This window comes from Trichoplusia ni, chromosome 10 (assembly GCF_003590095.1).
Source record: "Trichoplusia ni isolate ovarian cell line Hi5 chromosome 10, tn1, whole genome shotgun sequence".
NCBI lineage: Eukaryota > Metazoa > Arthropoda > Insecta > Lepidoptera > Noctuidae > Trichoplusia > Trichoplusia ni.
The window spans coordinates 10,901,307-10,928,064 of NC_039487.1; the positions used below are offsets into that span (position 1 = coordinate 10,901,307).

The 26,758-nt window shown below is 34.5% G+C and overlaps 1 protein-coding gene across 2 annotated transcripts in view; it reads left to right on the forward strand.

Moving 5' to 3' along the window:
* Positions 1 to 14,537: 14,537 nt before the first annotated feature.
* Positions 14,538 to 26,758, forward strand: part of LOC113497971 (zinc finger protein 287) — a 49,190-nt gene continuing 36,969 nt past the window's right edge. For both annotated transcript variants that reach the window (XM_026877827.1, XM_026877828.1), the window contains exon 1: positions 14,538 to 16,865. In XM_026877827.1, coding sequence (XP_026733628.1) covers positions 16,781 to 16,865 — 85 coding nt within the window. In that variant the 5' untranslated portion in view covers positions 14,538 to 16,780. The remainder of the gene's footprint in view (positions 16,866 to 26,758) is intronic.

Here is a 26,758-nt window from a genome sequence, read left to right on the forward strand (position 1 = left end):
TAGTATGATAGGTACTTGCAAAAAGTTATTTACTACGATGAGAATCGTGAAACAAAACCAATTGTGAATATGCGTGCGTATATTTAGCAGTTTTAATTAATTTATATTTTAGGTCGATTTTCCGTGAATATATTCGTAAAATTACTAAAACAAGATGAAATTATAGCATTATATTATCCCACGAATATAATAAAAATCAAACATCAACAAAAATATACACCCTTAAAAGGTTTTTTTTTTTTAATATAAAAGCTCTATTTTACCGAAATTAAATCAAAATCAAAAGTTGTGGCTGCCTCATTGAACTTGGCCGGCATTGTACCGATCTGTCAGTAAGTTTTCCCATGCATCGCGCCAAGACGAATGGTGTAAGTTGGGGCACAAAAACTGCACTCGTTTCAAACTATAGCCAGAGTCCTGACACAAAAATTTTTACTCTGTAACACTTTGATTTTTCTTAAAAAGGATTTTTTACTTCGGTGAACTGATTTAATGAGTAAAAGACGCCTTTTTATTTAAACTTTAAATTTCTAGTATACACGGTGATTTTTTAGTCGTCTTACAAAAGCAGCCCAGTTCATGTATCCGGCGTAAAATACCCCTAGGCGCGATTTTTTTTTATCATCATCTAAGATAGTTTTTACGAATAAAAATGAAACAAGAGAAATCTGAAACATACTCTTAATAATGATAAAAACGCCGCCGCCCGCGCCCCTCACCATTGATACAAGGCTCGGACCGCGCTCGCAACAGAGCTGTGTTTCTAAAACTACGAATTGCATCATAATATTGAATAAAAATTGCATTTTATATTTATTCAAATCTCATAAATACCTATTTTTTTATCATGAACGCGTTCTAGTCATTGGATACATGAACTGGGCTGCTTTTGTAAGACGACTAAAAAATCACGGTGTATAATTTAACAAAGGCATGCTATGTATTAAAATACAATATAAACAACGATGTAATACGAAGCAAAAAAAATATTATTTTCCTTTAAGCACGGTAAAGATTTACACGACAATATTTTTTAATCGCCTAATGTCGGTGACCAAGAAGGATGTAGAAGACCTAAACTTTATAACTAAACAAAACAGTAACAAACATTATTAAAAGCTGCAATTTTACACTCCTTTATTTGAGTAGTTTCATTCTTTTACAGTTTCTTTGAGTAGTTTTATTCTTTTACAGGGTTTTCTTAGATTTTCCATAGTGCTTCAGTTGCTGTTGATAAATATTTTTTTACTGAATATCGTTTGAGTCCTTCACACTATTTAATAATCAAGCTTTCTGCACTTATTTTCAATTTATAAAAAAATCTCGTCGATTTTTACGATAAATTATCTTTCGCATTCGAATCCCCAAATTCCATGCATTCACGTATTGCTTTGCATGGGGTAAAGGCTTTAGTTTTGATGGGATTAATAAAAAATTCTGAAAGGGTTTCAGCATTTATTTCTGCCAATTAATTTTTGAAAAATTTGTCCACTAGAATTTTTGTGAAGGACTTCAATGGGATTTTTTCATCAATCAATGCGTTTTTGAGTAGGCTTGGTTTGAAAGGCCTATGAAGTGGGGAGGGCCAGTCCAGGATGTTTACTGTGAGAGCTGGTAAATGGTGACCAGTAAATATGGTATACATAATATTAGTAGATAAAAAAACAGTAGTTTTGGGTAGGGTTAACAGTGATAGTGGTTTGAATCCCGGTGGTTGGAAAAAGGTGAACGAAAACATTTTGAGAAAACCAGCACTCCTGAGAATTTTCTGAGGATGTGTTAAGTCAGAATCAGTTTGAAGCTTGCAAATAAACTTTGAGATTTCCGTAAAGTTGTCTAAATCTATCTACAATATTTTGGCAGAAAACAATTCTAACGTTAAAAAAGCGGAAGCAACAGACAGACACGTGGACTGTTCTCATATAATGACTCATAGACAGTCATTTATTTACTGCTCTAAAGTCGTACTTTCCTATAATGAGACAATTATAACAAGAAAACAACACAAAAAAATCAAACAAAACCACCATTCCCTTCACAAAGAGTTAATAGCATATTTAAACACCAACTGGGTTCATACAAAAAAAACACATAATACTTTATTTAACGTACATCATGTACATTATAATGTACATAGTGCGAACATGAGAGAACAGCGTACAAATTGGTGAAAGCTCATCACAAATTCAATCGGACTTCATTTGGTTTATTTGGACGAGCCAATCAATTGCCGAAAAAAATGGTCAAGTCACAAACGCTGGCTCGTGATTGGTTCAGCCGGCTTGCGGCAACTACGTGCAGCATAATAATAAGGTTATCAATTTAATTATAATTATTAATAGAAGCTATGACCAGTAGTAAGAGAGCGACGAAATGACGATGGCTAAGGTACGACTGCACAAGTTGATCGATCACAGGTTAAGTTACGCTTGATAAGGCAGGTTTGATGGGTGCCGAAACGACTTGATCCGTGTTTCGGAAGGCACGTCAAATTGTAACACTCTAAATACATAAACAATTCGGAGCTATACCATACTTTAGAAATCTGGTCCTCAAGTATGATTTCAATGACATTTTTCGCAGTTAACAGTTCTTACAATTAAATATATTTGAATCTTAACATTAACTTAGTTACGATTGCATAAAATTAACAAAAAAAAAACAAATCAGAAGTTGGAAGTGTCTACAATTCTCACAAACTACTACACGCCAGTCTTATTTAGACCACATTATCTATATAGTCATATTAATATTAGTTTTTAAGCTTAGGTATAATTTCCAGAAATCACATTAAAGGTCCTCAGCAAAAGGACCCCTGCAGGACAAAATAGTCGGACGATCCGCATTGCGCTTTAATCGGAAAAATCAACAGAGCTACTGCAAATGGAATCGTATGCATATAATAATATATGTCCACTTTATCTGTCTCTCTGTTTGTACTGACATAATGAAGCCTTTTTTATTGAGATATATTCAAGGTAAAGGAAAATGTTTAATTAGGTTATGTTTGTTTGTTTTAAGCAATGTTTGGAATTACTCATCTAATTCTTAAGACACTGGCTACCATAATTTGACATACACGTGCTCATTTTTAAGACAACTAATAAAAATGCTTTTTTACTTTTCTTTAATTACTAATTAAAAAACATAAGAACCTGGAGCTTGGGGTGATTTGACTGCACTTAGCCGAGTGGTATGGAGCACAACGCCGAACTAACTGTGTGCGACGTGTCGTGGGTTCAAGCCCCGCGTAGGACAAGTGTTCGTGTGATCCACAAAGCTTATTCTGAGTCTGGATATTTTTATGCTTTTAATGTTTGTGAAACCTAGATACAAGGATTAAATACTGAAAACTATCAAATACAGGTTTGAGATAGAAAATCACAGCATCAAAATTAAACTTAAACTGAATACTTCTTTGACTTAGCAAACTGTAAAAAAAAGATAACGACTAAACAAAAATTTAAACTACAAACGGAGATTGTGCAAAAAAGAACTCAAACGAGTAAACCCACGCGCCAACACTAGCCTACCGACACACAATAATGAATTCGGTTCACAATTTTATTTTACGAACGTAAATAAGTGTACTTATAAATAATTGGTATTTTAATGGAAATTCAATATGGCGGGCAAATTATGCTGTTTGCATTGGTTGATGACGTTGATTTAAAATGAAATGGACAATGCAGGGGAAAAGCCTTAATTAATATATCATTCGATATCGAATTGAGAATTAATTAAATGTATCTCTATGTAGATGTTTATACATGTATCGCGTCTGCCGTTCGTGATAGTAAATAATTTTTGTTGTTGAAGTTGGATTTTTCTGTATCAATATAATCGACTAAGATCTTAAATCTGCCGCATGTATTTAATCCTCGTGTCGAGGGTACATTTAAGTCACATGCTCAAAGACACCCAGACTCAGGACAAGGACTCGTGGACAAAAATGCCTCACCTAGCGGGGATCGAACCCGCGACATGTCACGTCTGATGGGTTTGGCGTGGTAGCCACAACTACTCGTCTATCCGTGTAGACATCGTTTATCATCCATCCAAAACACTGTATTGGCATTCTTATTTGACTGAGAAACGGTAAAGGAGAACATCGTGAGGAAACCTGGATTACGAATATTTGAATCTGAAATCGCCTGCAGTGAGCTAGCGTGGTGATCAATGCTTAAACCTAGAGAAGCCTAAGAAGCCTGTGCCCAGCAGTGATACGTATATAAGCTGATATTATTTATTATATAGCAATGTATACAATTGTTGCTGACAAATAAATGTATTAAGTCATTAATTATACTGTAGGTATTGATACCCGGATGACGGTATTAAACCTTTTTAAATCTCAAAGGTGACAGAAATAATGTCAAGAGGTGGCGCAGATTTCAATTTGTCATAGCGACTTGTAATTTAAAAATATATGGGCATGTTAAAAACAAACGCAAACCTAATAATCATATCCCAAAGAGTACTATAAATGTGAACTTAATGTTATGTGTTTGTTTATTACGCTTTCACCCCTGAACCACTGAACCGATTTTGAAATCATTTCAGTAGTGGAAAGCTACAATATCGAACAGCAATTAATTCCTATATTGAGAAGGAGGATTTTTCCTAAATAAAAAATATTAAAAAAGAAATAAAAACTACAAAGTTTACAAAAAGTGTTTTTATCATCATCCCAGGCTTTTCCCAACTTTGTTGGGGACGGCTTCCATTCTAACCGGATTCAGTTAGGTACCAGTGCTTTACAAGGAGCAACTAACTGCCTTTAAATTTTATAAAGTTTTTAAGTAAGTCCACTTTTATAAGAATATCAAAAACATAACTGCTAACAGTCCATTATTGTAAATATGTATTAAAATTGCATAATGCATACATATGTAAAGTTGGAAGGACATGAAGAGGTCACACAGTGCAGTCAAGGTCATCCAATAGATTGGCTGCAAATTGGAATAATGACAAACTAGTTTCGAAAGGTATTAATATTTATAAAAATACGTACAATGATATATGTGTCTTAACAGGAGAATGGGGTATTTGACTAAATCTAATAATATGAATCTGTTAAGCTCAACAGACGGAATTCTTACAAATATTGAATACTAGCTTTTCGCCCGCGTCGAGGTCGGTTGTATCGCGTTTCCAAGAAAACTCTTCAAAAGTCCGGGATAAAAACTATCCTATGTACTTTCTCAAGATCAACTCCATCTCTGTACCAAATTTCATTAAAATCAGTTCAGTGGTTTAGACGTGAAAGCGTAACAGACAGACAGACAGACAGAGTTACTTTTGCATTTATAATATTAGTAGGGATAGTAATATAAAAACTTCAATGATTGTTTTTCGAGTGACGTGACTTTGATTTGTCAGTTCAATACATTTGAGAGATTTGATCAGGGCCCCGATTCTGCTATTTAACAAGGCCGATGAATGAATGGCAAATGGATTAAACTGGCTATTCTTATCATTGTAAGCATTTTAAACACAATAATTGGAAATTAAGTACGGGATGGCAAAATGCTTAAGACAATAGGAATAGTTAGTGCTCGGAGAAATGGTAATTGTCTACGAACAATGTATGTTATTTAAAAATCAGAAAGATGTTTTTAAACATGCTTTTGATATAGCCAAAAATGTGAGACAACGTTTTGTAAAACAAAAACATACTCCTTATTCGTCCTTGCCTCATAAATTATTCAAATTATCCAATTAAAGTACACAAAAAACACAATTCGATTTTATCGATATTAGTATTGAACCTAAATTGAATATAAAGTTAACGTTTTTTAATACATAATTAATTTATACAAAACATGTGAGGACTGTTTTAATTTCATGAAATTAAATAAAACAGTGAAAAATCTAGAACCTCATCGTCAGGCTAGCCTTTTTCCAGCTACGTTGGGTTCGGCTTCCAGTCTAACTGGATGCAACAATTCCCAGTATTTTTCAAGGAGCGACTGCATATCTGACCTCCTCAACCCAGTTACCTGGGCAACAAGGTACCTATCCCTTAGTAAGACTAGATTCAGACTTTCTAACTTAATTACCCGTAACGGCTGGAAAACATATATAACAGCGGGACCCACAATTAAACGTGCCTTCCGACACACAGAGGAAATGTTTATGACATCGATGGTCACCCATCCACGGACCGACCATATCAAGCGATGCTTAATTTGTGATCGATCAACATGTACATTTGTAACTTAGCTACGAGCTTTTCGATAAAAAGCCTGAAACCTGAGATCGGAAAATTTGCGTGTAAAAGAAGTCTTACAGACGAGGAAATGTGGAACAAATGCAATAGTCTTAAAACCCTTTTTCGGATAAATGATGATGACAATCAGAATCCCAAAGCTCGTTGGGCCAGATAAGTATTTTCCACGCTGGGGATATATTATGAGAACTACAATAATTAACGTTTGTACGTAGTGTAAACGTCCTTTACGTTTATGATTTGATTTTAGTAGCTGAAGTTATGGTCTAGATAAAACAATATACGAATTCAACGTCAGACTGGACTCGAACCTGAGCCTCCTCGTTAAACGCGCCAGTTACATTAACAACTAAGCTACCGAGGTCACTGACGAAGTAGTAGTAGCCACGTATCACGTGTTATGGCGGACATCGATAGTATTTTAAGACAAAATATCTCTTAACAAACATTACAGAAGACTATTGTACCAGTTATTCACATTACATCATAAATTTCCATTTCATTTGCCCCACCATACCTAACCTATCCCACAAGTATTTAAACTAGACACCAAGATAATGGTTTCTAGAATAGTTAATTATAATTATAGTCATAAATATGATTATCTACATAAAAACTGTTAATAATATGAAGCAAGAAAAGATCAAGTTTAAAGTGATCCGTGACCGGCGCGAACCCGCGATCATATATTAAGGATCCGTCGTGGGGAGCAAGGATTAATGCATCATGCAGCCTGAGGTGGGGTCCCACTGACAGCGGGGAACTACGACGGAGGAGGAATATGATAGCTATTGACTTAATTTTGTGTATCTGTGTTAAAAAAAAACAATTATACCATTTGTATACTTTTTCTAAAGCAAGGATTGCTTTAAGACATTTAATCCCCGTGTAGCTGGGTGTTTCACAAACATTCAAGTCACATGCCTAATGGCACCTCGACAAGTCCTGAGCGGTGATCGAACTCACGACATGTCGCGCTCTGTAGTTTGCGTGCTGACTTGAACCACTTAGCTACCGGGCAGTTATATGTCGGAATGAAGGCCTTTTTTATGTCGTCCTCGACATCTGAGCTCTGAGATGTCGAAGTAAAACCTCCAGTTTACAGTAATGTTTACCTAACATCTACCAAGAAAACCAGCTAAACCGAATATAGTAACAAAATGCTGTTTCATATACCAACTCAGCTCGTGTGTCTACATTTCAACCTTCCCCGCTACCGCTCATGACTTGCACCACGTCGAACCCCTCCCCGCGCCCTCTCAGCCATCGGTTCGTGAAGTAGATGGATTGCAGTGCACAGCATTTGTTGTACCCCTTACTATAAGTTACACAGCCATCGCATCTTCTACTTAACACAAATTGAAAAATACCCCACTGATGAGCTAGCCAATAATGGATGGTTAATTTGTGATGCAATTGTGGGAAATAGACCATGTTTCTTGAATATTTTCGAACACTACTTGAAACTTGTAGGGTTTTATAGCAAATACATGTGACGTAACGTGCTTTAGCAAGATGTAAGTAACTATAAAAGAACACAGGAAAATTATAAAACCGCATTCTTCTTAAAAATTGGGCAACAAAAAAATCTGTAAAAAAGTTAGAAACTATTTGACTGTAATATTTTGATCAATTGCTTAAAGATACAAGAATGTACAGAAGGAAAACTGACAAGAGCATTACATATCGACATAGCAAAGTGACTTAACAATCAGTAACAAACATGTTCCCGTCAGAACGTCCGACAACAAATGCAAACAAGCCAACAAATGGGACAGACACAAAAAATCAAATGTTAACACAGTACACATATAAAAAGCTAACGAAACAGCGTTAAACACGACGTAACCACTTAATAAGTCTATCGGAGCGCGTCGCGAAATGAATAACACCATCCAATTTCAGGCATTGCAAGAAGCGCCCGAGAAAAAGATTGTTGCACTCAACATTAACACTTGCTTCGGAAATTTAATTCTACAACAAGCCTCCATGCAAAATTAAACCAAAACTCTGAAACATAAAGTTTAAAATTACAACAACAAACACCAAACATACATTCTTTCCAAACTTGAAAACTGCTGAATCACTCAGTCTAGAAGAAGACGGATGGATACAAAAGCTTCGTTTGTTTCGCTGATGGGCGAGCGAGATGGATGTATCTGTGTCGTTTAGCCTTAAAACGTCTGGCTAATGCAGTGCGTCTGGTCGCTGACGAAGATGGATTGACTTTCTGGTTAGCAGTTGAATGAGTGCATTCCGTGGATAAAAAGAACAATTAAGCAGACCAGCATAATAACATCACTAGCAAATGAAAGTAAATTATAGAATTTTTGGTTACGATTTGAATGTGGAATGGTCTGCGAGTGTATTTTGTTTTCTTTTTAAATGGCGGACATAAACTTTTTATGTCTAGATGCAATTTTGTGGTTCATTTCTCTTTCAAAAAGCGCAAATTTTTGATACATCATTTTTTTATTATTATGATTATCACATTTTGTATTGCCACCTCTTTTCGTAAATTTAACTTTGAAATAACAACAAACTAAGATATTTTAAACGCAAGATTACTGAAATACTTATTTCTATAACAAATGTGAGAAATAAAAGATAATTGTGAAGGATATAGTTTCAGGACACGTACTGAAGTATAATGAGGAACTATTTGTGATAACACAAATACCTCCCTACACAGGCCACTAACTGATGAGGCACAAGATGTAGACGAAACGCGATTTTATGAAATAATAAATGATGGACGATACGGATAGCCCAGTGGTTGGGGTTGCCCCGCCAATCAAACTGAATGCGAAGTGTCGCGGGTTCGATCCTCGCGTAGGACAAGAATTTATATAATCCATGAATGCTTGTCCTGAGTCTGAGTTTCTTCGTATATATATACATTAGTTTCTTAGCTATTAAAATAGAGCATTATTTGAAAATCTTAATTTATTCTGGAAAAAATTCGTAGGATGATTATATTGTAACTTAGACTAAAATTTCAATGCATTACTGTTAATTTTCCCAAATAAATAAAATTAAATATGTGTGACTACTTTCAAAACTTGGAGAAAAGTCAACTAAATACCAACTAATAAATAATGAAAACCAATCAAACATAATGCAGATTCACACTCACAATCTCGACCTAAAAAACTATAAATATTATTTCTCTTCATCAACGAATCGAACTGAAACCTACATAGTCAAACTAACCCTCTCTACATACTACTTACATCAAACACTTTCATCCCCTCTACCTGCCATCCCTTGGCCCACACCCCATACAAGGCGAGGAAGCGTAGGTCTGAGACCGGGCGTCCTTGCGGCACCCACTTTCCGTTTCTACCGCCCTGGTCTACCAAAGAGCATACCACCACTTCTCAAAGAAACATCATTACGGTAGTGGGAGCGAGACAGAACTCTACAAAGTATAGAGTGGCCTCTCTCTCGCACATATTGTGATATTAGACCCTCAGGTCAACACTATCACGTCCTATCTATTTCCTATGTTCTATTATATCAATATTTACTCTCAAAAAACAATTCTTTATAGAAAATAGGTTCATTGTTAGATAATTAGGTGATTTAGAAAAAGCTAGGTTCAAAGTGTTTCTTCATTTCGTGTGACGTTTATATGGAATACAAATTTGTTTTGTTCCTGTTAAAGTTGCGTTTTTTTAGTCTGGATTTGTGGTTTTCTAATCTGTATTGGTAAACCTTTTTTCAAACATCGAGCATTTGACTAGTTATACCTATTTAAAAACTATATATCTGTGTGGTTGTGATATAAGTTTAAAATCGTATTAAGTGAGGGTGCAATCCTGCACTTTCCATTTTTGTTGCATATTTCACTGCTGCTCTGCTCCATTCAATTATAGCGTAATAATCGATACACTATCGTCTTCCTATAAATGCGCTACCTAATAGTGTAAGAATTTTCTAATCGGTCCATTTGGTTGAATTTTAAAAATCGTTATGATTGATGGACCCTATAATAATTTAAATTTGAATTAATAAATAACAAAGGAAAATATTCGTATTCGCATTAAAAACACTTTCTATTACTAGCTATCATTTTTTTTGTTATGAAATCTAGAATAACAAACTACGATAATGCCTTTCATTGTTAGCCAAAACTGTACAAGTTGATAGATCACAGGTTAAGCGATACTTGTTACGATCGGTGCATAGATGGGTGACCACCTACCCCGGCTTTTATTTATTATAAGTCTTTGACAGTCGTTACGGGTAATCAGAAGCTAGAAAGTCGGGCGTTTTGCCCAGGCAACTCGGATGAGGAGGTCAGATAGGCAGACGCTCCTTGTAAAACACATAGCTGCATCCTGTTAGACTGGAAGCCGAACTCAACTTAACTGGCTTATGATGATGAATTACTTAATGACAGGCCAATTTATACTCATCCCTATAAAAAATAACGCAATAATATCTCCGTAGATCCTCATAACGTCTAGTAGTGTCTGCCTACCTCCTTTGGAACTAGCGTGATAGTCTCGTCAACGTATCTAGACGGCAACAGGTGAGCAAATCTCGAGAGCTAATAGACGCAGCCATATAATTGTAGTTTTTGGGGCGAATGCCGCCACTACGTAATTACAGACTGCTTGAGACAGAATAAAGTGGACGAGACGAAATATTATAAGTTAGTTATTTTCTATTAATTTTATTTTGGTATTGTATTTTATTTTATTTTGGGTTTTTTATTTTTAGTGCAGTTTTTATTTGTTTTTACTTTTCCAATGTAACATCGATGCGTTTCTCTTTGTGTTACTCCCAAGTTTTAAATCGGACCACTTAAAACTGCTGATTAACCAAGTCGCTATCATTGGAGTTTTTTATGCAATATACAAAGTGGAAGGAACTCACAGTGCAAATAAAAGTTAGACAGGCAAAACACATTTGTAGACCACACGAATAATTTTCCACAAAAGAAAACAAAAAAGTCTTATTATCTTCAATGGACTATCGTAAAAGCTTGCGGTTAATATACATATAGTCACTATAGCATACAACTCGGTATAGACATTTGACCTCCCTGGTTTTCAGCATTCAAAAACGTAGTTTGTTTTAAACTACTTATTTTAAGTTAATACATAGCAAGGTTTTGGGTGATTCTCAGGAAAAAAGTAACACAAATTAAGAACATCATTATCCTCACCTAATTTTCCATAATGCAGATTGCTTGATTTAATATTATTTTTACCTAAGCTTGTAAAGTACTACGGCTATTATTAGATGAAGTAAGAATGAAAACATTTTAAGCATCACAGTGAAGTGAACCAGTTGATGAGGATAATGATATGACCTTTACTAGTGTATTTTATCCGAAGAATCACCCTTTTACATTTTTATTATCACACATTGATATAATCAAAAAACAAAAAGTAGTTTTTCTTATTCTGTCAGGTCCATACTATGGCTGTCCAAGTGACGTAGGCGTCTTGATCGCGAACTGTTTACATATGTGGAGTACGAAGAGGTGTACACCTGCAGGCTAGACTGACTTCAAGCGAAATATTTTCTATTGTTGAACAACTGTCATTACTTGAGGCTTTGTTAGTTTGATTCGTTAGATCTATTTCTTGATTAATTTAAACTGTTTAATTTGAGAGTGATAATTTGTTTTAGATTTTTAAAGTTCTGCAACGGTAAAATACAACACAGATAAACATTTCTAAAGGATGTCATTTTTGTCTGTTTTTTTTTTTAATAAATCTTAAAGTATGCTTCGACTACTTAAATGCACATCTTAAATATAGTTTATTAAAGTTCTTGCACTTAAATTTTTCTGCATGTTGAAATCAAATCATCAAACAATATATGTAAGAGTTTCTTTACTAAATCTACATAATAGATGGACAGGAATTTATATCAAATTAAGCCACCACATGAATATACAATATGAATAAATGACTATCACAATAATAATACCTATTACAATTGCAGCTTGCAAATTAGAAATCGACAGCAATAATACAACCTGTCAATAGCATTAAAATTATAAGATCACGCAACTACGAATCAATCTGACAAAAAAACTAAATTGCAAAGCGAAACAATAGCACCATCTGAAACCACAGCCGCCTGTGCCTGTACCCTGCTACCGTACACTCGCCAGTTACTGACCTCTTTTTCTCTCGTTTTTTTGTTTATATTTTTGTCTCTTTCTCTCCTAATAGCTTGGCTTTCGGCAGATTAATACACCGGTGCCTAATGCATATCATTAGATAGAGTGGCTTCTTGAAATATACATAGTTTAGACTTACATATGCATCACGATTTTCAGTACAATTCTATAGATAATGGTTGAAACTCGTAAGTCATTATTTGAATTATGTAAAATCTTTTCCTTCTTGTAACTTAGGCTGGCATATAGTTAACCATTTAGGATTTAACGGTATATATTTTTATGTAGATACACAAGTTAAAGACTTCGGTTGGGTCAGAAACTATTCGGTAAATCTCGATAAAGTGAGTAAACAGTTGCATCATTTAATAATTCATAAAGCCGTCACGATATTTGCCTTGGCTCTACATCTAAGTTTCGTCGTTATGGCAAAAGCGGCTAGCTGTAAGTCGCCATTTTCTTATGTTATGTCTGTAATTTTGAGGTAGAAACTATCAACAAATAGACATTTAAGAACAGCTTAAAGTTATGTATCTATTATTAATTGTTTGGTCTCTATTATTTGACTCTACACTTTCAAAGATAAGCCTGTTTTTCCATAAAAATTCATAACAAAATCTTTAGAAACCAATAAGCACAGTTCATGAAAGTATTTTAAGGATACGTCATACCTCAAATTCATGAAGACAATCAGAAATCATGTTATTAACAAACTCACCTTCATTCCACAGGGGGATTGTCCGATAGAGTTACCGTGGTCCCGGTACACGAAAGGTAAAGGAGAGAACCCGGGTCTATGGGAGCCTGACACTCACTTCCACTCAACCTTAAGCGAAAGGAGTTATTTGATGATTTCCTAACCGAAAAAAAGCATAAAAGCAAGAAGACCTTCATCGCTTCTTAACTCATTGCCCAAAATGATAAATTACAAATGCTTATTGAAAGTGAACTAGCTTCGAAATTTATGCTTAAACCTTCCCAATGTAGAAAGGCTTGTGTTCAACTGTGGGATATGAATAGGCAGGTTTCATTATTATTTCATTTATTTATATAGAAAACAGCCCTAGCTTGAAACGAATAAGCACTTAAATAGGCTTAAATAAGTTATTAATAACGTCATAACAACTTTGTGCGTTTATTTATTTCTAGCTGACTCCGCAAAACGAACTGCCTAATGAAAAATAGGTGCTGACATTACGGATAAAAAACTAAGCACATGAAGCTATCCTATCTTTCAAATTGGATCAAACTGCATAAGGAGTGCAAATTTGATTAAAAATGGTTAAGTAATTTAGAAGTCCATCGCGAACAAACAACGTAACATGTAATTAATATATTTTAAGAAGATTTTTCCTTTTTTATTTATTGTTATGGTTAAGATCTGTATCGTAGAGCAGTCAGCTGAAAGAAATAGGTCGCCGTATATTATTGCGGGCAGACCTTGCCTTGCGATAATGAGCTACTGTATTTTTTATACGATAAACCATGAAAGTGACGTTAAATTTTAAATACTTTCAATTGTTTTTCAAGTTTACAAAAATAGTAGTGTATTTGTCACCTCTCTACGCTCAAAAGGCTTGACCAATTCGGATGCAATTTAGTGTGCAGTTAGATGACGTTCTCTTTTGCATCTGGTTACTTTTTAACCGATTGCAGATTGAGGATTTTGTGTTGGATATAAGAGAAATCACATACAAAATTCCATTATTATTGCAAATTCATATACTACTTTACTAATGGGATTCGAACCCATGTCACTTGCCAGCCCAACAGTCATACCCATGCTAGTATGTTGGTTAATGACTTAGTATGTAGAGTTACTTCAAGACAGCTTGCCACTAGCACTGAATGACTGGTTGCTGTTTGATTCTCCAGTCAATCAATTACCTACTTAAATGTGTGAATTAAATATATTTAATGTTCTCCATTACTTTTGGTAAAATGGTTGCGCTCATGGTGTGTAAAAGAGATACCGCCCCACGCCGTGTATATACGCTTCCTTTATTATAGTAATATGACTTCCTAAGACTTGGTGGTAGACCCACTGAACCTAAGTCACGTTAGACGACGGTGGGTCAGGAGAGTAGGAGTACAAAAGAGTCATCTGGTGTAAAAAATCGATGAGAAACGTCTAATCAATGAGGAATTCGACGTATATATACATACATAACTATTAACGTGACGACATTAATACTAACATACATACATCGCACATACGCGTTGAAGTCTTTTAAACAAAAACCAAATAAAGATAAAAACTCGAACACAAAAATATTAGTTCCTCACAACGAAGCACTCCTTCAAAACTCATTACAGTTCCTATATTCAGAGAGCAATGATGAAAAATGTCGGAGCTGGTTAAAAAAGAATTACATTTGCAAATCCCACATCAGATTTTTAGATGCGGACGTGCAGTATGCAAGGGTGGCTACGTACTCCTATCTATCATTCATTAGCAGCACAGCTAGAATCCAATACGACATTTTTTACAATCCCCGGGCACAAAGAACGGGCGTCCACCCCCACACAAGCAAACAACCCCATACAAACAAGCGCCGCCGATGTATGAGTAATAAAAACTTGAAAAAAATCTCACTGACCCGGCACACACGCGCAATACCGCGAAAAAAATCACCGACACAAAGAAACTCCACCGAAAACTTGTATAGGAACTTTTGCACGCACACATACACAACGCGCGCACACACCGCGACGTACAAGGAAGTCGCGTCGGTGTGCGTGAGTGCAGCGCGTCCGTACAAGGGCTAAACTTAGCTTAGTACGTATGTGCTGGTGTCTCACAGTTGCAAGAGTCCAAAACTTCGTTTATTTTCAATTTTGCGGTATATCCTTGCAACATCGTACTGAAAAGTCTGTCTTAAAGTAAGGGAATTGAGTCTAAAATGGAAGGACATGGGTGGCTGTTAGAACGTTGTTCTATAGTCCGGGAGCTGCGCACCGCGGGTAGTTTTCGTATGAAACTTGGTGGCGCGAGATGCACCAGCCGAGACAGGCATAGCGAGTCTGTCGCCGTCCCTGTCGCACGCCACCCGCCGCCCGGGGCGCGGGGGGCGTGGGCCGGGAGGAGGGGTGCGGGAGGGTGTCGTGTCGCGTTGATGAACATTTTTCTCATTTTTTTCTTTATTTTTGCGCGAATCGTTTTTAAAAAGGGTTTCGTCATAATTGCGTCGCCGCTCCTGATTATGTTAGCGCGAACGATAAGCCGATCTGTTGGCGTGGCAACAAAAGTACTTTTACTAATTACTGGCCCCCAAACTTTAAGTGGCATTACAAAAAAACCAGACGTTGCAGTTTTGGTTTTGATGAATTGCATATAATTAGGAATAAATTAGCATTAGTTAGACGTTATATCCAAGATACGCTTATCTAGTAATTATGAAAAGAATAAATTAATTATAATAAAAAATAGTCATTAAACTTGTACAGGTATCCGTGGCTAGACAAACGAACTTAATGTGTTAAGACATCTGTTTCTAAAAAAGGAAAAACAGATCGGAATGGAGCAAAAAAAGTTGTAAAAACGTGTAAGATGCGATGTTAGAAAAGTAAAAAAAAGCGCACGTAAACATTGCGTTACGTACGCATGTCTCGAGTGGAACGTCTCGGCGGGAAACTTATTTTCCCGCGTTTTCTCGCCCGACGCCATATTTGTTTTTGTTATTGCTAATGTGAATCTAATTGGAAAACACGATTTTTCTTACTTACACCAACTAATTATCTGCTTATAACATAATTAGCATGATCATTTCGGTTTTCGTTAATCGCGACTTGATTGTAGAGCTTTTTTTCTGAAAACCTAAGTTTAATTTTTGTACAAAAAAAAGGTTTATTAAAAAGTGTAAAATCGTTGAGATCAATGTAAATAAGAGTGTTATAGATAAACATAAACACAATCAAATAATCGTATAATCCGAACTTATTTGAGCCGCATCCTCCGCGTAGAAGGGACAAAAAAAGCACGTCGGCCGGCTCAGTCTCGCGGCAACAGCGGCGCGGACCGGCCGCATCCAAAACGTTTCTATTATTTTACATTACGTGTTTCATTTCGCGTAGACTTTTGGACAGCGGTAGTATGCGGCGCGGTAGTGCAAAAAATTGTGACTTTGGACATTAAAAAAAAATGGAACACCGTGACTCTTTCGACAAAACAAATAATCATTTTATCCGGCAAACAAATTTTTCATAACCGCAACTTTACGCAGTTCAAACTAGATTATTTTTACTGATTTCTTCAAGTTTTTCTTTTGCTCTTACAAACACAAATGCAGTTAAATAAGTTTTTGTTTACGTATGTTATGTTTTGTTTCAAACTGTAACGAATTAGGGAAACAAACTGTATCAGCATCAGACGGAATAGACGGTAGAAAAGAAGAGAAGAGAAGATGGCGCTCGCATCTTCTGTCAGCCTGTATTACTCCATAGTGCAGCGAGCTGCTAGGCACTACCTAGAAGATTACTGTCACACAGGTAAGATTCTTATAAGCATACTTTTTTATTTCCCTTTCATTTTACTCCTTCGCGTTTTTAATTTTTTCATATATTTTTTTACTTATCACATTATTTTTCTCATTTGCCTATTAAAATATGATGCCATTATTTTAATAATGATTAATAACAACTGTTAATAACAATCGCAACTTTTATGCATAAAAGCTTTGTAAGATATAATTCCTGAAAAAGAAAAGCTAGTATAAATTATAGAGCTTATTATGAATTACTGCTGTTTTATACTGAAAAAAGAACTATTTAATTATGAACAATTATTTTATTATTAAAGCAATGTTATTTAAACAGCTTTATGACAAGTTAAAACGCTGTGCTGAAACGACTGTTTAAGAAATGTTTTCAGCGTGCGTTATTAATTCTTAACCGGTATTTCACGATGATTTTTTTGTAATTCTGTTTTACAAACCTCATATCACTCAATAAATAGAATGCAATTTCAAAAGCTAGAACGACATTATAATGAAACAGAAGGCAACTTTAAGAAACGACTCTACCTGAATAACATTCAACAATATTTCAGTAAAGAAAACAAAAAAAATCACATACATAGCGAACATAGTACATTGCATACATGAGCTTTATTCACAAAAACGATACCAAGAAAATTAAAAGCCTTCGATTTCAAAAAGGCCTTTTTCAGGCACTTTTGAAACGCCAATATTTATGACTCTAGTTCCGCGCTTCCGAAATGTCATTCTTATGGAAAAGAACTGGCCTTTACTGTTACAAAGATGTGCATATTAATTATAGTAAGTATGTAACTACAGCGCAAATTAACAATAAAATTAACTGTCCAAATATAATGGGAAAACTGTTGTCCTGAAAAGTTATCGGTATATTGATCACAATTGACAATCCTAAGACTTTATTTAATATATAATTATTCACTTACCGATATTTTTAGATCATTATATTTGAATAGAAGAAAAGAAAAGATAACGCGATGGTGGGCGATTACCGGCTAATGATGATGATGATATTTTCATACAAAATTAATAGTTTGATTCGCTCTTAAAAATACAAGAAAGACCCGCGTCGTTGCCTGTACTTGTTCTGATAACTTCTTGGTAGCTTCTTGAATATTGCAAGGTACGGTCTATTAATTTTATAGCTATTTCTTAAGCGTCTATTCAGACAATAGGACAAACAGTATGTTGTATTAATAATAATTAGTCAGAATCGTTATTAGTAAGTAATAATATGAACTCAAAGCTGATTAACGGTTATAATAACTAAATAGTTAACTTGATGGTTTAGTATGTGGATAATCTTTCACAACGAAGTTTATAAGCTCAAATACATACTAAATATTTGTTTATTTGAAATTTTGACATTTAAATTTATGGATTAAACTATATTTCATGAAATAAGTAAGCGCATAAGCTTCTTGGTTCAAGTAATAACTAAACGGCTGTATCTTTTATTTAATTGGTTGCAGAATACACCGAAACTAATAATAGAAATATAGTAAAAGCAATTAAAAAAAAAACTAAACTTGATTGTTAGATATATTATTGTCTTAGTTCTAAATCCGTATGACAAAGTACAAATCGATTTTATATTAACTTAAATAATACAGTGCAATGTCCAAGTAAAAACTCAAAGAAATCAAAAACTTTTTCATATCCAATAAATCTCAAAACGTTCATAAGAAACGTTAATTTTCAAAACTACATATATTGATTCCGGTTGTGATCCAAAATGTTCATCCTTCCAAAAAAACGAAAGCCATTGTCATATTAAAAACATTTAATATTCTTGTTTTAAGTAAAAAAGAATCTTGATTATATTTACCGTCGGAAAAATGCAGAACATGAAAGAAGGAAAAGAAAATTGCATTTTAACATATTTAACATACATTGGGAGTTTTTGTTTAAGTAATATGTTATCATTTTCTATATCTAGTCAGTTTACTAATGATAATAATAAATTAGATTTTAAAAAATGCGAATTTATATCTCAGAGCTATCTCAAGTGTTAAGGATTATGAAATAACATGAATATAACACTTATTTGTAATAAAAAACAGCGATAATTAAAAAAAATAAAATTAGAAACACTTTTATAAGAAAATCTTGTAAATACAGACTTTCACGTGGAAGTTATAAGGAATAGTGCATTATTGACTCTTCTTTTACTTCGCTGTCATGAGATAACGTTTATTTAATCATTAAACACATATTCTGAAGAAAATATAATATAATTCGGGGTTCTTAAAGGAAGCCATTGGTCCAATTTCATAAAAAGGATCGTCAGGATCATTAAATCAATCGGAGCAACATAGATTAAACGAAAAGAATTAAGACGCTAAATTAAGCTATTTTTAAACTTACAGGACGGTAGCCAAAAATATATTAAATCAAAAATTTTAATCATAAATTTACATTAACCTAACGTTCCAAACTAACTGAGACAGTAATTAAAAACTTGAAAAGACAACCTTGACAGAACCAAAAATATTAAACAAAAATTCATAAGTAATTAAATGTATAAACAGTAAACGATGTTATCTTTGACTACATAATAATATGATCTTAGTTTATAACTACGTTTTAAAGAAAAATGTACCTATGTCTATGAAAAATGTACATATCCTACAAACCCCGGTCGGGGTTTTTTTTATCTGAGTTAGCCCAAGCGCAGTCTTTGACTGTTTCAAGGGAGTTTAACCGCAGAAGCGAGCTTTGTGAATTGTATAGACGGCCACACATTAGCCAATGAATGAAATTCAAGATTGCCGATATATTTCTATTGACACTGAGATCCGCCATTAATAAATTTTTGACAGATGACGGATAGGCATTTAGAACCGTCTTAACACATTTAAAGTGATCAGGGACTAGTGCCTAAAATACACTTTTAATAAAAACATTTAATGCCATATTAAGAAAGTCAATTCTCATTTCTTGAGAAATTTAGCAGTCATGAAAATATAGAGTTGTTTCATTCTGTTTATAAATATATAAAAGTTTAATTTTATGTTTAGAAAACGGCAAAATAGATTCATTTCTGTTAACGACGGCGTTCTGTTAGCAGCTTCTGGATAACTTTTTCTTAAGTTATGATTAAAAACTCACTTTAACGAATGAAGCAAGACAAGCCGAAACTCGAACCCGTACTAGTGTAGTTAGAGATATTGTACATCACTGATTAAATACATTTACTTGAATAGGATCGTTTATCATCCTTTACAACGCGATTAGACAGAAATTATCAGGTGAAGCAGACTTGCGTCATGTCAACACGACGATTAAAACATTGAAAATAAATAAAAAAATTAATAAATAAACCTAAATAAAATAAAAGCGGTCAAAAAAGAGTCAGACTCGCGAAGGGTTCCTTAAAATAGTCTAAAGAAAAATAAGTTTGCAATATTAAATGATTACCAAAATTTACCGCTTTATTGCCTAACTCCGATTTTAATTTCAGCCGTCTAACTTTGTCCAGATTCATGAGATGATGTGTCTGACGGACGGACAGAAAGCGGACCCTTAGTCATAAGGTTCAATTTTTACCTTTGGAATACGGAACCATTTAAATCTGTAACTAAATGCATAATGCCGTCGGTTATCAAGTCAGTAAGACAGACAGAAATCTATTCTTTTTAATTAGTTGCTTCTAAACAAAAGAATTAAACGTCATCATTTTTGAAAATGTCCACTTTATGCACATTTATTATCATAAATTAAATAATAATTATAAATTACGTCTGCTATTTTTAATCTCGACAGTTGTATTTTAATATATTATGTTTAAATGTTTAATTATTAATACTAAACGATTTAGTTATTTTAGCTTCAGAATTTTTACAGTAGGTAATAAAAAAATCAGTAAGTTAGTAACTCTATACCGCAGCAGATAGCCTAGTGGTACCACCGTTGGACTGCCGAATCAAAGAACGTAGGTTCGAATCCCGGACCCGCTGTCATTTCGTATATTAAAGTTATTAACAAAGATGAATGAAAGCATTGTAAGGATACAGGCATAGATGATAATTTTTCGAGTGTTCATCTAAGTACTACTATATACTAGCGAAATTCCCCGTTAAGGCATCTCTCTAATTGTGTTTAAGATGTATTATTATTGTCACTAAGTTTTATAAATTAAGGCCTCTGTAAGTCGGAAGCATCGACAACTGAGTAGAATAGGTAAACTCCAACCATGACGCATGCTTAAAATAATGCGGGTTCGAATCTGTCAAGCAAAAAACCAAGTCTAGGTCTACTCTACAGAAACTCACTGCGAATGTCATTCATTTAATTGTTTTAACCAAATTTTATTAGATGTGTGGACAAAAAAAATCAAACTTATAAATTACTCAAGTTAACTAAATATTGGGAAATAAATGGAAAAAATAATTAATAAATAACATTTTTTAACGATTTTATCACTATTTTAGGTCTGATATACTTATGTATATTGTATTTATGAACTCTCTGGGTATTCTGCTGACCATAAGTCGGAATTTAAGCGTGAATATAAAAATATATACAAAGTAAGATAAATTGCATTAATAATATTCCATTTGCGTCTCTGATTTGATTTGGTGCACGCCCTGTAGCAGTGAATAAGTACAAACGTGAAGAAAAGTGTTCAGTATAATTTTGTGTGAGACAAACATGGCGCCGCAATTTACTAGAAAATTACTTCAGGCACTTGATTGAATGTATGAGTGTATTAGGAAAAAAATCATAGACACCACATCCGAGATATGAGATACAAAGAAGGCCTCTTACAGTTTTTAATAGCTCATAAATGCTTACAAAAAAGCTGAGACTTATATCTTCAATAAGGTAACAGGTTAAAAAGATAACAACATTTCTACGCGTGACAGAAAAAATAACAATAGTAGCCATGTCTTATGTCTTGAAAACACGCTTCAGACAAACAAATTTCCTTTTCTAAACAGCAAATAAAATAAAAAACGTCCACACAAAACACTTAATCACTAAACAGTACAAGAAAACCAGTTGCGTTCCGTCGCACCGTACTTTTATATAACCAGTTTGTCGATAATCGCATCGGCCGCCCGCCTGCGTTTATATGCAAATGCGTTGCATCTCAGACATAAAGTTCAAGGCCACGGTGCGTCTAGTCGCAAATCGCAAACACTTGTGCGCTCCACTGTACTTAATAGTATGCTAATATCAGCTCAGCATTATACAAATGTTGGAGTTGCGCTTTTAATGTAGCCAGTAATTGGCTACTGTTTTTTGATCTGATCTCTTTAAATAACTATGTTTTTTATGATGCGGTTTTGTTGTAACAGTGATTTTATTCGGGATTTTTAATGTTTGTGACGGGTTTCGAACCAGGTTTTATTTATGTTAAGTTCATGAAACCACTTTCGATTTTAAGGATGTGTCAATGAAAACACGCTTGATCATGGGTCATTACCCTATTCATATTTTAGCCTTGAATAAGTAAATTAACACAATTCATATGCTGTAAGATAATTTTATGAATGCAAAACATAATTTGTCTGATACTCTGCCTATTAGGCATTCAAATTCATTCGTGTCTGAAACAAACATTTTGTATCCTATTTCATTTTTTAATTAAAACGAACGAACCCTTGAAAAAAGACTAAAAACTTCACCCTTATTTACTTAAAATCGGTAAATAATCTTTCATCAAATAAATGCAAGGTAAATTTTCACCCCTTTTTGTACACCCCTCTGTAGATCACCTGTCTCTTTCATTTCCCTTTCGATAGAGCGAGATAGATAATGTAATAGTCAACAAAAGTCCTGAAGCTTATGCAGGTCATTGTGTTTATGCTTAAGAGTTGAACCAAGTTCAATGTCAAGCAAGTTCTCGCCTGAGTAACACTTGTGTGCTTAAGTGTACCGACTGCGTTTCGTTGAATGCCACTGGGTGCAATATTATTTATATTTAGTCTTTTTTTGTTGAAATATTAGTATTATAGTAAATATATTGTTACGGTTTAACATTTACTTAAATAGCTGTATTTTTGCAAGTTTTTAAGTATAATAGTTCGTTATAACTTCCGGAATTATTTTTATGACTATAAATCTTATATCAATCTCTAATCTCTTCGAAACGTAATTATTTAAGTAACAATATTCTGTACTTTTCTACATTCAGCACATCACTGCGCAAAAAGTGTTGCGGGTTCGATCCCTGCTTGCAATTCGTTAAGAGAAAATTCAGTAATTAACACATCTTTGTTTTGAATATGGACTGCGATAAGTTAATTTTCATTGATCATAACGAACAAGAGAAATCTGTAACACACACACCAACACTTGCCAATGACTCTTAACGATATCTATTTTCCTTGTTCGGGTGTTCGGCACCTCGCTCACGCCTAATTACTTCCAACAAAAAGCGCTGAGTCACCTGCGCAAGCGCCGAACCAGCGCCCGTGACGTCTAGCGCAGACAAATCTTACTATTAGTTATACTTTCTATAAATTTAAACACCGAATTTACTTTAATTTTTACCGACACTTTTAGACCATGTGGTTTGAGATATGGATTTGTATACACGTGATACAGGTTCGATTCTAACCCAGGCAAAAACTAATGTGACTATTTAAAAGTTTTATGTACTTTCTTAAAGATTCTTAGACACTACAGATAGAAAAGTGAAGGAAAATATCATGAGGAACTATATACTACATTGGTATCTGAAATAGCCAACCCGCATTGATCAACGCACAAACCTTCGATATATAGCAAGAGGCCTGTGCCATATTATTTAAACGTCACACAATCTCTCGTTTGCGCAAAATATTTATATTATCATAACCTGACTTAAATGTGAAAAAGACATTAAAGGTTAAGAATTTTTAAATGTTAGATAACAATAAATTAATAAAAAAGTGTCTGCGGTTTTATAGATTCACGTCTAAAAACGAACGCATATACTTTAAATAATTCCACAATAACTAACGAAAACTGTGAAAAAAGCAACACAGAAAATGAAAGAATAACAGCGAATCTAATTGAATATAATTCACTGAATCAGGAAGCTGAACTAGAGCACTGAAAAACCATAATTCGATTACGAATTTTCTAAAGCGAACTGTCAACATAAGTATCCCAATTTTCTTAAGTAATCACTTGAGACTTGGTAGAAAGGGTTGGTCACCAATTGATGACAATTGGCGTTTGACCACCGTAGCCGGCCGTAACGACCGGGTTCCGCCTCACCGCGGCCGGTAATCAGGTGTTAATATTTTTACGATGCCCCGTTGCCGATTATAGGTGCGGTTACCTAGTTCTGTAGATGAGACGTACAGTTCCAGTTTGTCAGCCGTTTTGCATCATTCGGTTTGATTTGAGATCTTGAATTTTGAAAAGATGTTTTTTGAAAGATTTTAAGCTCGTTTTCGGGTTTTTTAAGTTTTTGTGAAACCTTTTTAATTAGGATGACACATTATTTTATGATAGCTAAACCGTTATATTAATTATCCCAAAACCTTTACTAACATTATATTTATTTACGAAATCGATGCACATCTAGGAAATTTACTTCGAACTCAAAAATGAGTGGTAAAAAACTATAAGACCAACCTATATAATATAGCCTGTTTTAGATCCCACCCTCTCCCTCGTCCAGACCTCTCAATCTTTGCGATTCTTGCCACTTGCGCTCCTAGAATTTGACTAGATCATCACACCACGTCACATAACAAACTCTACCGATCCATATTAAAAACAACATATTTCCTTACAAAACTCTTCACAATCCCGTTCAAGCTCTCCTTTACAACCGAAAGGGTTTAATATCGGAGTCACGTGCCAAATCACGCAAGCTAAGTTTACAAACACAGCCTGATTAGCACACACGTCCGGCCATGCGATACAAGCTCGCGTGTACCTTTATGAATCGTTAACTATTGTTTACATTGTCATTAATTTACGAAAAGTACCATTGAACCTGGTTTAGCAAGGGGGCGTTTTGACCGCTGTTTTGTGTGACTGACAATTGATGTTGGTCTTCTTCTTTTAAGATGTTTGATGTATTTAGTGTCGAAATAATAATGTAGAGTTTGAACTATCTAGCTATGAATTGGGATATCATCAAATTATTCCCCATGTTTTGGGGTTGAGCGGAATAGAGTTAGAGTTAGACTTTTACTGACTAAAACCCACCCATGTTCCGTCATTTGCGATGTGTGTACCGGGGAATCCCTCGCGGATATTCACTCCCTTTACAAATTCTGTCTTTCAGTCAGACGATATCTCGTTGTAGCTTTATTAGATAGTCGATGTTGAGGACCACTGACATTTAACAAAAAAAAAACTGTATATATGTTCAAAAAGATAATATGTGTAAATAACATGATCTTGGATGGTAGACGTTTGTCTTTCAAAAAAAGTTTCAAAGAAATAAGAGAGTAAATAGAGGTATAAATGAGCAGGAAGTCATAAAAATCTTCAAAATTTTAATTTAATTGTCAGATCGATCTTTAAGTTAAATATCTAAACTTTTTTTAGTTATAAACATGAAGCATATTATCAAAACTCTAAACATTCAAAACCGCATTCTTAAAAGAGTCATATTCCATCTAATCAAAACGTTAACACACGCGATGAAGTAACAAACATGCAGCAAAACTTCCGCAGTTTACAATCAAAGTGAAAACACATATTTGGTAATGAGCTCAAAATACATAAAGTCTGAGGCACACTGGTCGCAAGTCGCGCGGTACGCACGTGCGGCCGCGCGCCCGCGACCCGTGCCCAATTTAACGACTAATTACGCTCTTATCGCGACTAAACGCGCGTTATCGCGTGCTCCACCGGCGTGTTTATAAACACAAGTAGGAGCCGACCGTTACATTCACTTCTCGTTCATTTTTACTGGCGTTTTTGATAACACATGCTTGAAGTCTTACGATCTTATGTTATTACTGAATGTTTAAGTTAAGTTTTTTTGCTGAAGTCTTATCGCGGAAATTGCCTCGTATACTGCTATATTGTTTTTTTTTATTTAAAATTAAGAAGCCTACCTCAACAATTCTTTACTTGAGATTTTTTGTCGCTGTAACTTGCGACAATTCGTTAAGTTATTCAACAACTTTCGGAAGTTTAATATAAGGTTATTGGCCGATATTTAGGATATATTTAATGGAACATTTAACTGCTTGGAGTGTCTTACTAGTCCTCTTTCCATAAAAATGTTATTTTAAAATCTCGTAACTTTTAAAATCTTAAACATTTCTGATTTGCCCTAAATTGCTTTGTTAGTAGTAAAAATATTAATAGCTTTTTATCTAACTTCTGTTATGTTATGGGGATATGTAATAATTATACTCCATTTGTTTATGTTCTTTAAAAGGTAAGCTATCGTGGTGTCTTTATACAAAAACACAAATTAAATACATAAACAGCTGACACGTTTCAATGGAATATTTGATTTACCAATTATTTGACCAGGATCGTATGTATTGTGATTTGCAGAAACTAAATGGAACTAAGACGAAAACTACTAGCTTAGTTCTAAATAGGACTTACCTATATCATATGGACACCATCTGTTTGAAAAGTTTTGACTAAGATATTTAAGGATTTTAGAATTAGAATTAGCTAGATTTTTTAGAATTAGCTGAATTCCATTCAGCCAAAATGTTGTAGCTAAAAATAAAAAAAAAATCCCATAACTTTTCAAGTTTCTACAAAATATTTCTTACGCAACAGAAAACACTTAACACAGAACCAAGAAAGTTACGCGTTTATAAATGTAAGATCACCAAAAAAGTTTGCGAAACTTCCACGTCTTAACAAAAAATGTTGGGAAATTTCTTACATCCACCTGTAGGGCGCAAAGTTGCGTAGGGGCGCGCCCCTGCCCTTGAACCAGCGACCTTCGGCAACGGTAGG